Source organism: Oncorhynchus masou, chromosome 23 (genome assembly GCF_036934945.1).
Source record: "Oncorhynchus masou masou isolate Uvic2021 chromosome 23, UVic_Omas_1.1, whole genome shotgun sequence".
NCBI lineage: Eukaryota > Metazoa > Chordata > Actinopteri > Salmoniformes > Salmonidae > Oncorhynchus > Oncorhynchus masou.
In genome coordinates, this window is record NC_088234.1 from 7,210,334 (window position 1) to 7,223,211 (window position 12,878).

At 46.9% G+C, this 12,878-nt stretch overlaps 1 protein-coding gene across 1 annotated transcript in view; it reads right to left on the reverse strand.

The window, feature by feature from the left end:
* Positions 1-12,878, reverse strand: part of exoc6b (exocyst complex component 6B) — a 180,225-nt gene that overhangs the window by 123,486 nt on the left and 43,861 nt on the right. Inside the window, exon 7 of the mRNA XM_064931017.1 lies at positions 8,611-8,793. Coding sequence (XP_064787089.1) covers positions 8,611-8,793 — 183 coding nt within the window. The remainder of the gene's footprint in view (positions 1-8,610; positions 8,794-12,878) is intronic.

Here is a 12,878-nt window from a genome sequence, read left to right on the forward strand (position 1 = left end):
TGGGGCTCTGCTGATAACCAGGTGTAACAGTGGTAAGGTGTTGGGGCTCTGCTGATAGCCAGGTGTAACAGTGGTAAGGTGTTGGGACTCTGCTGATAACCAGGTGTAGCAGTGGTAAGGTGTTGGGACTCTGCTGATAGCCAGGTGTAGCAGTGGTAAGGTGTTGGGACTCTGCTGATAACCAGGTGTAGCAGTGGTAAGGTGTTGGGACTCTGCTGATAACCAGGTGTAACAGTGGTAAGGTGTTGGGACTCTGCTGATAACCAGGTGTAGCAGTGGTAAGGTGTTGGGACTCTGCTGATAGCCAGGTGTAGCAGTGGTAAGGTGCTGGGACTCTGCTGATAGCCAGGTGTAGCAGTGGTAAGGTGTTGGGACTCTGCTGATAACCAGGTGTAACAGTGGTAAGGTGTTGGGACTCTGCTGATAGCCAGGTGTAACAGTGGTAAGGTGTTGGGACTCTGCTGATAGCCAGGTGTAACAGTGGTAAGGTGTTGGGACTCTGCTGATAGCCAGGTGTAACAGTGGTAAGGTGTTGGGACTCTGCTGATAACCAGGTGTAACAGTGGTAAGGTGTTGGGACTCTGCTGATAGCCAGGTGTAGCAGTGGTAAGGTGTTGGGACTCTGCTGATAGCCAGGTGTAGCAGTGGTAAGGTGTTGGGACTCTGCTGATAGCCAGGTGTAACAGTGGTAAGGTGCTGGGACTCTGCTGATAACCAGGTGTAGCAGTGGTTTATTAACTGTATTTTGTAGTGGAGCTGCATAAGTGTCACTCTCCACTTTCTGGGGGGGGGGTCACATTTTGAAATCAGTGGAATTAAAGTATGATAGCTACAGAAAACAACGGTCTCTCCGAGTTACATCTTCAAAACGAGGGGCAAATGTGGCATGGCATTCCTGACATGGCGTCAGTTAGCTCCTTTTTAAGATATATATGTCTAAACCCAAAAACTCTGGCCGATTAATTTGTTACGCTGTTTTCATGTTATGTAAACAATAGGGTGCAATTTGGGACACCAAGGAGCATTTTAGAGCCAAGAACATGAGAAAACTTCAGAGAACAAAATGTATACCTACTCTGGTGAGCTTTGGATGGAAGGATGATAGAGGAAGGGATTGAGGGAGGGAATGTCCTAGAGAGATATGGGAAGGATGAGAAACAGGGTTGGAACGAGGGATGCAGACAGCGAGGAGGAGTGGAAGGAGAGAAAAGGAGACTAGACATATGTCTGTCAGTCAGGGGAGGGGAGGTAGTAGGAAAAATACAGCAAGTCAACATCTAACATTAAAGAAGTCTTGAGGTATTGCTCGCCTGTGGTAGAGTACCTTATGACAAGCTGTAGACCACACTATCTACCAAGAGAGTTCCCCATCTGTAATATAGTTAGCCGTCTATTTACGACCACAAAGCGAAGCTGTCACTAAGACCGCTCTCAACCAACTCTATAAGGCCTTAAGCAAAGAAGAAAATGCTCACCCAGAAGCGGCGCTCCTAGTGGCCGGGGACTTTAATGCGGGCAACTTAAATCAGTTTAACCACATTTTTCCCAGCATGCCACATGTGCAACCAGAGAAGGACAATCATCCTAGACCATCTATATAGCCTTCACATTGACTCTGTACCGTAATACCCTGTATATAGCCTTCACATTGACTCTGTACCGTAATACCCTGTATATAGCCTTCACATTGACTCTGTACCCCCTGTATATAGTCTCCACGTTGACTCTGTACCATAATACCCTGTATATAGCCTCCACATTGACTCTGTACCCCCTGTATATAGTCTCCACGTTGACTCTGTACCATAATACCCTGTATATAGTCTCCACGTTGACTCTGTACCATAATACCCTGTATATAGCCTTCACATTGACTCTGTACCGTAATACCCTGTATATAGTCTCCACGTTGACTCTGTACCATAATACCATGTATATAGCCTTCACATTGACTCTGTACCGTAATACCCTGTATATAGTCTCCACATTGACTCTGTACCGTAATACCCTGTATATAGCCTCCACATTGACTCTGTACCGTAATACCCTGTATATAGCCTTCACATTGACTCTGTACCGTAATACCCTGTATATAGTCTCCACGTTGACTCTGTACCATAATACCCTGTATATAGCCTTCACATTGACTCTGTACCGTAATACCCTGTATATAGCCTCCACATTGACTCTGTACCGTAATACCCTGTATATAGCCTCCACATTGACTCTGTACCAGTACCCCCTGTATATAGCCTTCACATTGACACTGTACCGTAATAACCTGTATATAGCCTCCACATTGACTCTGTACCGTAATACCCTGTATATAGCCTCCACATTGACTCTGTACCAGTACCCCCTGTATATAGCCTTCACATTGACTCTGTACCTGTACCCCCTGTATATAGCCTTCACATTGACTCTGTACCGTAATACCCTGTATATAGCCTCCACATTGACTCTGTACCGTAATACCCTGTATATAGCCTCCACATTGACTCTGTACCAGTACCCCCTGTATATAGCCTCCACATTGACTCTGTACCGTAATACTCTGTATATAGTCTCCACATTGACTCTGTACCAGTACCCCCTGTATATAGCCTTCACATTGACTCTGTACCGTAATACCCTGTATATAGCCTCCACATTGACTCTGTACCGTAATACCCTGTATATAGCCTCCACATTGACTCTGTACCAGTACCCCCTGTATATAGCCTCCACATTGACTCTGTACCGTAATACTCTGTATATAGTCTCCACATTGACTCTGTACCAGTACCCACTGTATATAGCCTCCACATTGACTCTGTACCGTAATACCCTGTATATAGTCTCCACGTTGACTCTGTACCGTAATACCCTGTATATAGTCTCCACATTGACTCTCTACCGTAATACCCTGTATATAGCCTTCACATTGACTCTGTACCGTAATACCCTGTATATAGCCTCCACATTGACTCTGTACCATAATACCCTGTATATAGCCTCCACACTGACTCTGTATCGTAATACCCTGTATATAGCCTCCACACTGACTCGGTGAGTAAAGAATTTCACGGTAAAGTCTACACTAATTCAACGCATGTGACAAAATGAAGTTTGATTTTGATTTGAGGAAAAATACAGCAGGTACAATACAACTTGACCATTTGACTCTCTAGCGGTTGGCTGGGTCACTAAGGGTTGGCTGGGTCACTAAGGGTTGGCTGGGTCACTAAGGGTTGGCTGGGTCACTAAGGGTTGGCTGGGTCACTACACTGGTGGCATTGGGGCCACTTTTGTTAAAGACAGCTGATGTTTCTGGACAATCGCATAGACAGACAGACCCCATCCTGCCTATAGCTCTGTAGAATACCGTTCCTCAGCTGTTAGAAGTTGGAAGACAATACCAGGCTTTCATGTACTGACCTAGGAACACCGCCAGCCTAGAACAGCACCGCCTTGGGACAGGAGGGGAAAACACACAATAAGAAAAACACAGTGGAATGCTTTTTTTTGGGAGGGGGGGGGGGGGGTTGAGTCATATAACAACCCCAGGGAAAGGGTCAATGGTCAGTCAAGGCTAGGGCAGAGGTTGGTGGGGAGTATGGGAAATAACAGGGGGTTAAGAACAGGGCGACACAGGGCGTTGAGAACAGGGCGTTGAGAACAGGGCGACACAGGGGGTTAAGAACAGGGGGTTTAGAACAGGGGGTTTAGAACAAGGCGACAGGGGGTTTAGAACAGGGGGTTAAGAACAGGGGGTTTAGAACAGGGGGTTTAGAACAAGGCGACAGGGGGTTTAGAACAGGGGGTTAAGAACAGGGGGTTTAGAACAGGGGGTTAAGAACAGGGCGACAGGTGGTTAAGAACAGGGGGTTTAGAACAGGGGGTTAAGAACAGGGCGACAGGTGGTTAAGAACAGGGTGAAACAGGGGCAGAAGGTAGTGACTCGGGTCATGCCTTTGTGTGAAAGGTTGTCAAAAAAGGCCTCCCTAGGACTGTAAGGGGATCACAGAAGAGGTGCCACCCTGCCCTTCTATCCTCTCCCTCCCTCCGCATTCTCTTTCCCTAGCCCTTACCTTTTGTTCTCCCTCGGTCTCAAACTTTATGTGCTCTTCCTGCCTTACCCTAGGCCAACTTCTCAGCTTGGCATGGGATGAGGTTTTCTGCCAACCTCTGCCATCTCTCTTTCCGGCTCGTAACCAACAGGTTCCGAGCAGGCTTCTACCCCCCCCAAAACCATAATGGGTAACCATTAATCTTAATGGTTACCCAGACTAGCTTCACTAGCCCTATCTGTACACTACGTAGAGGGCTGTACGGTAAAATAAAAAATTTGTACCTTTCAATATTAGTCTAATAAAAAGCATAAACTGGCACACACCCAGAGAAAATGATTTAGTGTAGAGGTGCTGACTAACAGTGAATATTGTAAACTATGAAAACAAAGAATCCACACAATGTATAAAAAAAGAAAGAAAACAATAGTTGATGTTAATCTTATGCTAATCCTAATCATAACAACCAACTATATTCAATATGTAAACTAATGCTAACCATAGCCTACTATATTCAATAGGATGTATACTAATGCTAATGCTAACCATAGCCTACTATATTCAATATGCTGTAAACTAATACGAATGCTAACCATAGCCTACTATATTCAATAGGATGTATACTAATGCTAATGCTAACCATAGCCTACTATATTCAATATGCTGTAACCTAATGTGAATGCTAACCATAGCCTACTATATTCTATATGCTGTAAACAAATGCTAATGCTAACCATAGCCTACTATATTCAATAGGATGTATATTAATGCTAATGCTAACCATAGCCTACTATATTCAATATGCTGTAAACAAATGTGAATGCTAACCATAGCCTACTATATTCAATATGCTGTAAACTAATATGAATGCTAACCATAGCCTACTATATTCAATATGCTGTAACCTAATGTGAATGCTAACCATAGCCTACTATATTCTATATGCTGTAAACAAATGCTAATGCTAACCATAGCCTACTATATTCAATATGCTGTAAACAAATGTAAATGCTAACCATAGCCTACTATATTCAATATGCTGTAAACAAATGTGAATGCTAACCATAGCCTACTATATTCTATATGCTGTGAACAAATGCTAATGCTAACCATAGCCTACTATATTCAATATGCTGTAAACAAATGTGAATGCTAACCATAGCCTACTATATTCAATAGGATGTATACTAATGCTAATGCTAACCATAGCCTACTATATTCAATATGCTGTAAACAAATGTGAATGCTAACCATAGCCTACTATATTCAATATGCTGTAAACTAATATGAATGCTAACCATAGCCTACTATATTCAATATGCTGTAACCTAATGTGAATGCTAACTACAGCCTACTATATTCTATATGCTGTAAACAAATGCTAATGCTAACCATAGCCTACTATATTCAATATGCTGTAAACAAATGTAAATGCTAACCATAGCCTACTATATTCAATATGCTGTAAACAAATGTGAATGCTAACCATAGCCTACTATATTCTATATGCTGTGAACAAATGTAAATGCTAACCATAGCCTACTATATTCAATATGCTGTAAACAAATGCTAACCATAGCCTACTATATTCAATATGCTGTAAACAAATGCTAATGCTAACCATAGCCTACTATATTCAATATGCTGTAAACTAATGCGAATGCTAACCATAGCCTACTATATTCAATATGCTGTAAACTAATGCGAATGCTAACCATCGCCTATTATATTCAATATGCTGTAAACTAATGCTAACCATAGCCTACTTATTCAATATGCTGTAAACAAATGCTAACAATAGCCTACTACATTCAACATGATGTAAACTAATGCTAACAATAGCCTACTATATTCAATATGTAAACAAATGCTAATGCTAACAATAGCCTACTATGTTGAATAGGATGTAAACTAATGCAAATGCTAACCATAACATACTATATTCAATATGCTGTAAACTAATGCTAACAATAGACTACTATATTCAATATGCTGCAAACTAATGCTAACAATAGCCGAATATATTGAATACGTAAACTAATGCTAACAATAGCCTACTATATTCAATATGCTGTAAACTAATGCTAACAATAGCCTAATATATTTAATAGGTAAACTAAAGCTAATGCTGACAATAGTCTTCTATATTCAATATGCTGAAAACTAATGCGAATGCTAACAGTAGCCTAATATATTCAAAATGACGTAAACTATTGTCTTAATAGTATCACTCAATTCATTCTAAATCAACGTAATAATTATGACACACCCCTCATTGTCATTGGTTGCACTAAAATTTCACTGTTGTGTCTAAAGAACCTGGTTCGAGCAGTCATGACATCACCCCGAGTAAGACACAGTGATGGTGAAACACCGGTGTTTAAATCAAATCAAATGTATTTATATAGCCCTTCGTACATCAGCTGATATCTCAAAGTGCTGTACAGAAACCCAGCCTGAAACCCCAAACAGCAAGCAATGTAAGCAAGATGTTCAAATGTTCATAAATGACCAGCATGGTCCAATAATAACAGTTGAAACTGGAGCAGCAGCACGGCCAGGTGGACTGGGGACAGCAAGGAGTCATCATGTCAGGTAGTCCTGGGGCCTGGTCCCAATACATACCCAATACATGACTGGGAGTTCATACAGAGTGTGTTTATCATATAGCGTACAGCTTTTTCAAAACTTAGAACATGAAAAACGATTCTGGTACTAGAATGTTTGTTACTATCTGTACTTCTGTCAAAATGTGTCTTACGGATCAACTGTCTACCAGCACAGGCAGAAATGGAAGGGAACAGACTGTTTGTCATCTGTAGCCCCAAGCAATCAGCCAAAACGAGCTTAATCACCAATGCACACACTATTGGATTTGGCACATTGACAAATAATGCGCCCTCAACCTCAACCTCAACCTCCCCTGGCCTCGGCCCGCCCCCCAACCTCCCCTGGTCTCGGCCCGCCCCTCAACCTCCCCTGGTCTCGGCCCGCCCCTCAACCTCCCCTGGTCTCGGCCCGCCCCTCAACCTCCCCTGGTCTCGGCCCGCCCCTCAACCTCCCCTGGTCTCTCCCCGCCCCTCAACCTCCCCTGGTCTCTCCCCGCCCCTCAACCTCTCTCCTGGTCTCTCCCCGCCCCTCAACCTCTCTCCTGGTCTCTCCCCGCCCCTCAACCTCTCTCCTGGTCTCTCCCCGCCCCTCAACCTCTCTCCTGGTCTCTCCCCGCCCCTCAACCTCTCTCCTGGTCTCTCCCCGCCCCTCAACCTCTCTCCTGGTCTCTCCCCGCCCCTCAACCTCTCTCCTGGTCTCTCCCCGCCCCTCAACCTCTCTCCTGGTCTCTCCCCGCCCCTCAACCTCTCTCCTGGTCTCTCCCCGCCCCTTAACCTCTCTCCTGGTCTCTCCCCGCCCCTTAACCTCTCTCCTGGTCTCTCCCCGCCCCTCAACCTCTCCCCTGGTCTCGGCCCACCCCTCAACCTCACCCCTGGTCTCTCCCCGCCCCTCAACCTCTCTCCTGGTCTCTCCCCGCCCCTCAACCTCTCTCCTGGTCTCTCCCCGCCCCTTAACCTCTCTCCTGGTCTCTCCCCGCCCCTCAACCTCTCTCCTGGTCTCTCCCCGCCCCTCAACCTCTCTCCTGGTCTCTCCCCGCCCCTCAACCTCTCTCCTGGTCTCTCCCCGCCCCTCAACCTCTCCCCTGGTCTCGGCCCACCCCTCAACCTCACCCCTGGTCTCTCCCCGCCCCTTAACCTCTCTCCTGGTCTCTCCCCGCCCCTCAACCTCTCCCCTGGTCTCGGCCCGCCCCTCAACCTCTCCCCTGGTCTCTCCCCGCCCATCGCCCTCTCCCCTGGTCTCTCCTCGCCCATCGCCCTCTCCCCTGGTCTCTCCCCGCCCCTCAACCTCTCCCCTGGTCTCTCCTCGCCCCTCAACCTCTCCCGTGACGCCGTAGCCAGTATACACCTCAAAATTGTCCTAATTAATCTAAAATAACTACAGAGATCTACCATTAATCTTGATGTTGTTGCTGAGGATATCTTTTATACACTTAACAAAGTTGTTTGGTGCATATTTCTCAAGGGGTGAAGTGGAGTTGTACGATTACTGCTGCCAAACAGGAGAATGCCCTCTGTCTCAGTCCTGGCACAGGAAAGGGGGAGAACGCAGAGGGGGGGGTTCTCAAGGGGGTAACAGAAGTTTAAAAGGAGGGGGCCCGCCCCTCAACCCCTCCCTCCCCTGGCCTCGGCCCGCCCCTCAACCTCCCCTGGCCTCGGCCCGCCCCTCAACCTCCCCTGGCCTCGGCCCGCCCCTCAACCTCCCCTGGCCTCGGCCCGCCCGGCAAATTGAGAAGTGAAGGGCATGATAGACAATGTTGGAGGGGGTCACCAAGTAGACCAAGGTTTTGATATCGTATTGATCACCGTTTTGATTCATATCGATCACCGTCTCATATCGTATTTTATTGTCGTGCTCCTGTGATCAGGGCCTTCTGAATGAGAAGAAGGTTTTCCCCTGAAAAAAAAAATCCCTCACACACACTGAGGCACACAAACAGTCCCCAAACAAGTACCTCATCTTCATCCTCCTCATCCTCTACATCCAGTACTCCAGAGTCTTGTTCAGACATTGGGCTGCTGCCCTGTCCGTCAATGTCAGACACCGCCCCTAGTCCCGCCTCCTTCCTCAGCCGTCGACCAACCGCAGCTCTCTGTTGGAGTGACACAGCGCTGTCCAGAGAGCGCTGGACCTGGGCCTGGTAAACACACACACAAATGTACATGAAACACACACACACACACACACACCAATCTTCAAGAGACAAAACAGTTGAGATTGCATCACCCATCATCCTCTCTTCCATTTCTCCTCAAAACAAAGCACCACCCTACTCTCTTCCCAATACTCCAACCGTCCTCTTTCCATTCACCCCTCTTCAATTCCAATAGTTTTCTTTATACAGACCAAGGTTCAGCTGATCCTTAGTGACGGGACAGAGAATGGAGATGGGTAGAAAGCTCTGAATAGATGGGAGAAATGTACAGCTAAACAGAGGAAGAATGCACACACTATCACACACACACTAAAGTAACTTCAATTGACTGTGAGTGTCAACAAGGGTGTTCCCATGGAGAAATGTACAGCTAAACAGAGGAAGAATGCGCGCACTCTTCGTTTAAGAAGCTCCTATGGCGTAGCCTATGTCACGGTCTACGTCAAGGCTTTTTGTCAACGTTAGAAGTTCGCTAATTAAAGTAACTTCAATGGACTGTGAGTGTCAACAAGGGTGTTGCCATGGTTAAGAGGGGGAGACTCCGTATTTATCTCTCTCTTAGTCGCCCTCGCTCGCACAGAACCAAGTCATTAAGCCCTGTCAAGTGGTTAAATAGGTAGGAACCTTTTATTTGGTTCCTCTTTGTTTCCTAGAAGGACCGAGTTCGGCGTTGCACTTCAACCTAACCTCGAGTGTGTGGATGTGCGTCAGAGAGCGTTCGACAAGCGCCAGCTGCAGGTCAAACCCTTCTGTGGTCGGATACTTAATGATATGTTGTTGGAGAACAGAGAACTAGAGTCCCCCTAGCTGGTTTCTGACTGGAGGTCGACCGATTAAATCGGAATGGCCGATTCATTTGGGCCGATTTCAAGTTTTCATAACAATCGGAAAATCGATAATTTCGGACGCCAATTTTACAGGGTTTTTTTTGTTACACATTTATGTAATCTTTATTTAACTCGGCAAGTCAGTTAAGAACATTCTTATTTACAATGACGGCCTAGGAACAGTGGGTTAACTGCCTCGTTCAGGGGCAGAACGACAGATTTTTACCTTGTCAGCAATCTTGCAACCTTACGGTTAACTAGTCCAACGCTCGAACCACCTGCCTCACGAGGAGCCTGCCTGTTACGCGAATGCAGTGAGAAGCCAAGGTAAGTTGCTAGCTAGCATTAAACGTAAATCAATCATAATCACTAGTTAAACTAGTAATATCTAGAAGAAAAAGAAATGCACACCTATTAAGACGAGGTGCTGGCTAGCGGAGTAGAAACTTGAAAATAAAAATAAAAGAGAGCCGCACACTCTTGGAGCTCAGATGTAAAAATTTAATACCAACGTTTCGACAGCCAAGCTGTCTTCATCAGGGTATATGCAACAGTTTGGGCTGCCTGGCTCATTGCCAACTAATTTCACTGAAAGAATAAACGTCTTGTTTTCAAGATGATCGTTTCTGGATTCGACCATATTAATGACCTGAGGCTCATATTTCTGTGTGTTATTATGTTATAATTAAGTCTATGATTTGATATTTGATAGAGAAGTCTGACTGAGCGATGGTAGGCAGCAGCAGGCTCATAAGCATTCATTCAAACAGCACTTTCGTGCATTTTGCCAGCAGCTCTGCTGTTTACGACCTCAAGCCTATCAACTCCCGAGATTAGGCTGGTGTACTGATGTGATGTGAAATGGCTAGCTGGTTAGCAGGGTGCTATATGATGTTGGAGAACAGAGAACTAGAGTCTCCTAGCTGGTTGCTGATGAGGAAAAGGGCAGGGGGAGGAGACAAGGGCAGGGGGAGGAGACAAGGGCAGGGGGAGGAGACAAGGGCAGGGGGAGGAGACAAGGGCAGGGGGAGGAGACAAGGGCAGGGGGAGGAGACAAGGGCAGGGGGAGGAGACAAGGGCAGGGGAGGAGACAAGGGCAGGGGGAGGAGACAAGGGCAGGGGGAGGAGACAAGGGCAGGGGGAGGAGACAAGGGCAGGGGGAGGAGACAAGGGCAGGGGAGGAGACAAGGGCAGGGGGAGGAGACAAGGGCAGGGGGAGGAGACAAGGGCAGGGGGAGGAGACAAGGGCAGGGGGAGGAGACAAGGGCAGGCGGAGGAGACAAGGGCAGGCGGAGGAGACAAGGGCAGGCGGAGGAGACAAGGGCAGGCGGAGGAGACAAGGGCAGGCGGAGGAGACAAGGGCAGGCGGAGGAGACAAGGGCAGGCGGAGGAGACAAGGGCAGGCGGAGGAGACAAGGGCAGGGGGAGGAGACAAGGGCAGGCGGAGGAGACAAGGGCAGGGGGAGGAGACAAGGGCAGGGGGAGGAGACAAGGGCAGGGGGAGGAGACAAGGGCAGGGGGAGGAGACAAGGGCAGGGGGAGGAGACAAGGGCAGGGGGAGGAGAAAAGGGCAGGGGGAGGACGGTAAAGGACGGAATGAGTAAAAGTGGGACACCTGTCTGTCATTTCTGACAAGGAATTATTTGTCAAATAAGGAGCTTTGAGAGACAAGACACTCATCACACAGTGTGTGTGTGTGTGTGTGTGTGTGTGTGTGTGTGTGTGTGTGGTAACTATATACAGGTCATCAATCTTGATCCACTTCATAAAGAGAAATGCGGTTCCCATTAATGTGTGTGTGTGTGTGTGTGTGTGTGTGTGTGTGTCTGAAAATCCATCAGTGGAACTGAACTTTCTCCTACTGAACTTAGAAGAAAAAATAACGAACAGACGGAGAGAGAGGAGAGAACCGAGAGAGAGAGAACCGAGAGAGAGAGAACCGAGAGAGAGAGAACCGAGAGAGAGAGAACCGAGAGAGAGAGAGAACCGAGAGAGAGAGAGAACCGAGAGAGAGAGAACCGAGAGAGAGAGAACCGAGAGAGAGAGAACCGAGAGAGAGAACCGAGAGAAGAGAGAACCGAGAGAGAGAACCGAGAGAGAGAACCGAGAGAGAGAACCGAGAGAGAGAACCGAGAGAGAGAGAGACAGAATGAAGAGATGAATATAGAATGAAAGACAGACAGTCACTGCATGACAGAGAGATGAAATTTGAGGAGAGGAGGAGGATTGCCTTCCAGGAGAAGGACAAGGAGAACTGATGAAGACAAAGCAAAACAAAAAAGAGGAATTAAGAGCAAGTGAGTGAACGGAAAAGACGTGTGCATAATTTGGCCATCCAGTTCGATCCCCCATTCCCTCCTCCCTCTGAACCCCCGCCCCTCCCATCCTCCACCCTTCTCTCCTCCGAGCAGACAATAGGCCCATTATGAGAAGCCTAAATGGACGCTACTATTTATTTTCAGAGGCTACGTTCCAAATGACACCTTACATCCTATTTAGTGCACTACTTTAGACCAGGGATGGCACCCTATTCCCTATATAGTGCACTACTTTAGACCAGGGATGGCACCCTATTCCCTACATAGTGCACTACTTTTAGACCAGGGATGGCACCCTATTCCCTACATAGTGCACTACTTTTAGACCAGGGATGGCACCCTATTCCCTACATAGTGCACTACTTTTAGACCAGGGATGGCACCCTATTCCCTATATAGTGCACTACTTTAGACCAGGGATGGCACCCTATTCCCTACATAGTGCACTACTTTAGACCAGGGCCCTATTCCCTATATAGTGCACTACTTTAGACCAGGGCCCTATTCCCTATATAGTGCACTACTTTAGACCAGGGCTTGCACCCTATTCCCTATATAGTGCACTACCCTAGACCAGGGCCCTATGGGGTAGTTAGAGGAATTAAAACAATTACAGAAAATCAGAGTCAGTCCATCCATCCCTGTGTGTGTGTGTGTGTGTGTGTGTGTGTGTGTGTGTGTGTGTGTGTGTGTACAAGCTACTGCTATTAGTGGTCTGGTATGATGGGGAAGTGATGGACTGAAAGGAGAGCAGACAGATGGTGAAGGAATGGAGAGGAAGAGGAGAAAAGAAGAGAAGGAGAATAGCCCCAAAGAAAAGAGAGAGTGGCCTCAAACACACACACACACGCCAGAGAAAAGGGAGAGCGTAGTCGTCCCGGAGAGAAGGGAGAGCGTAGTCGTCCCAGAGAGAAGGGAGAGC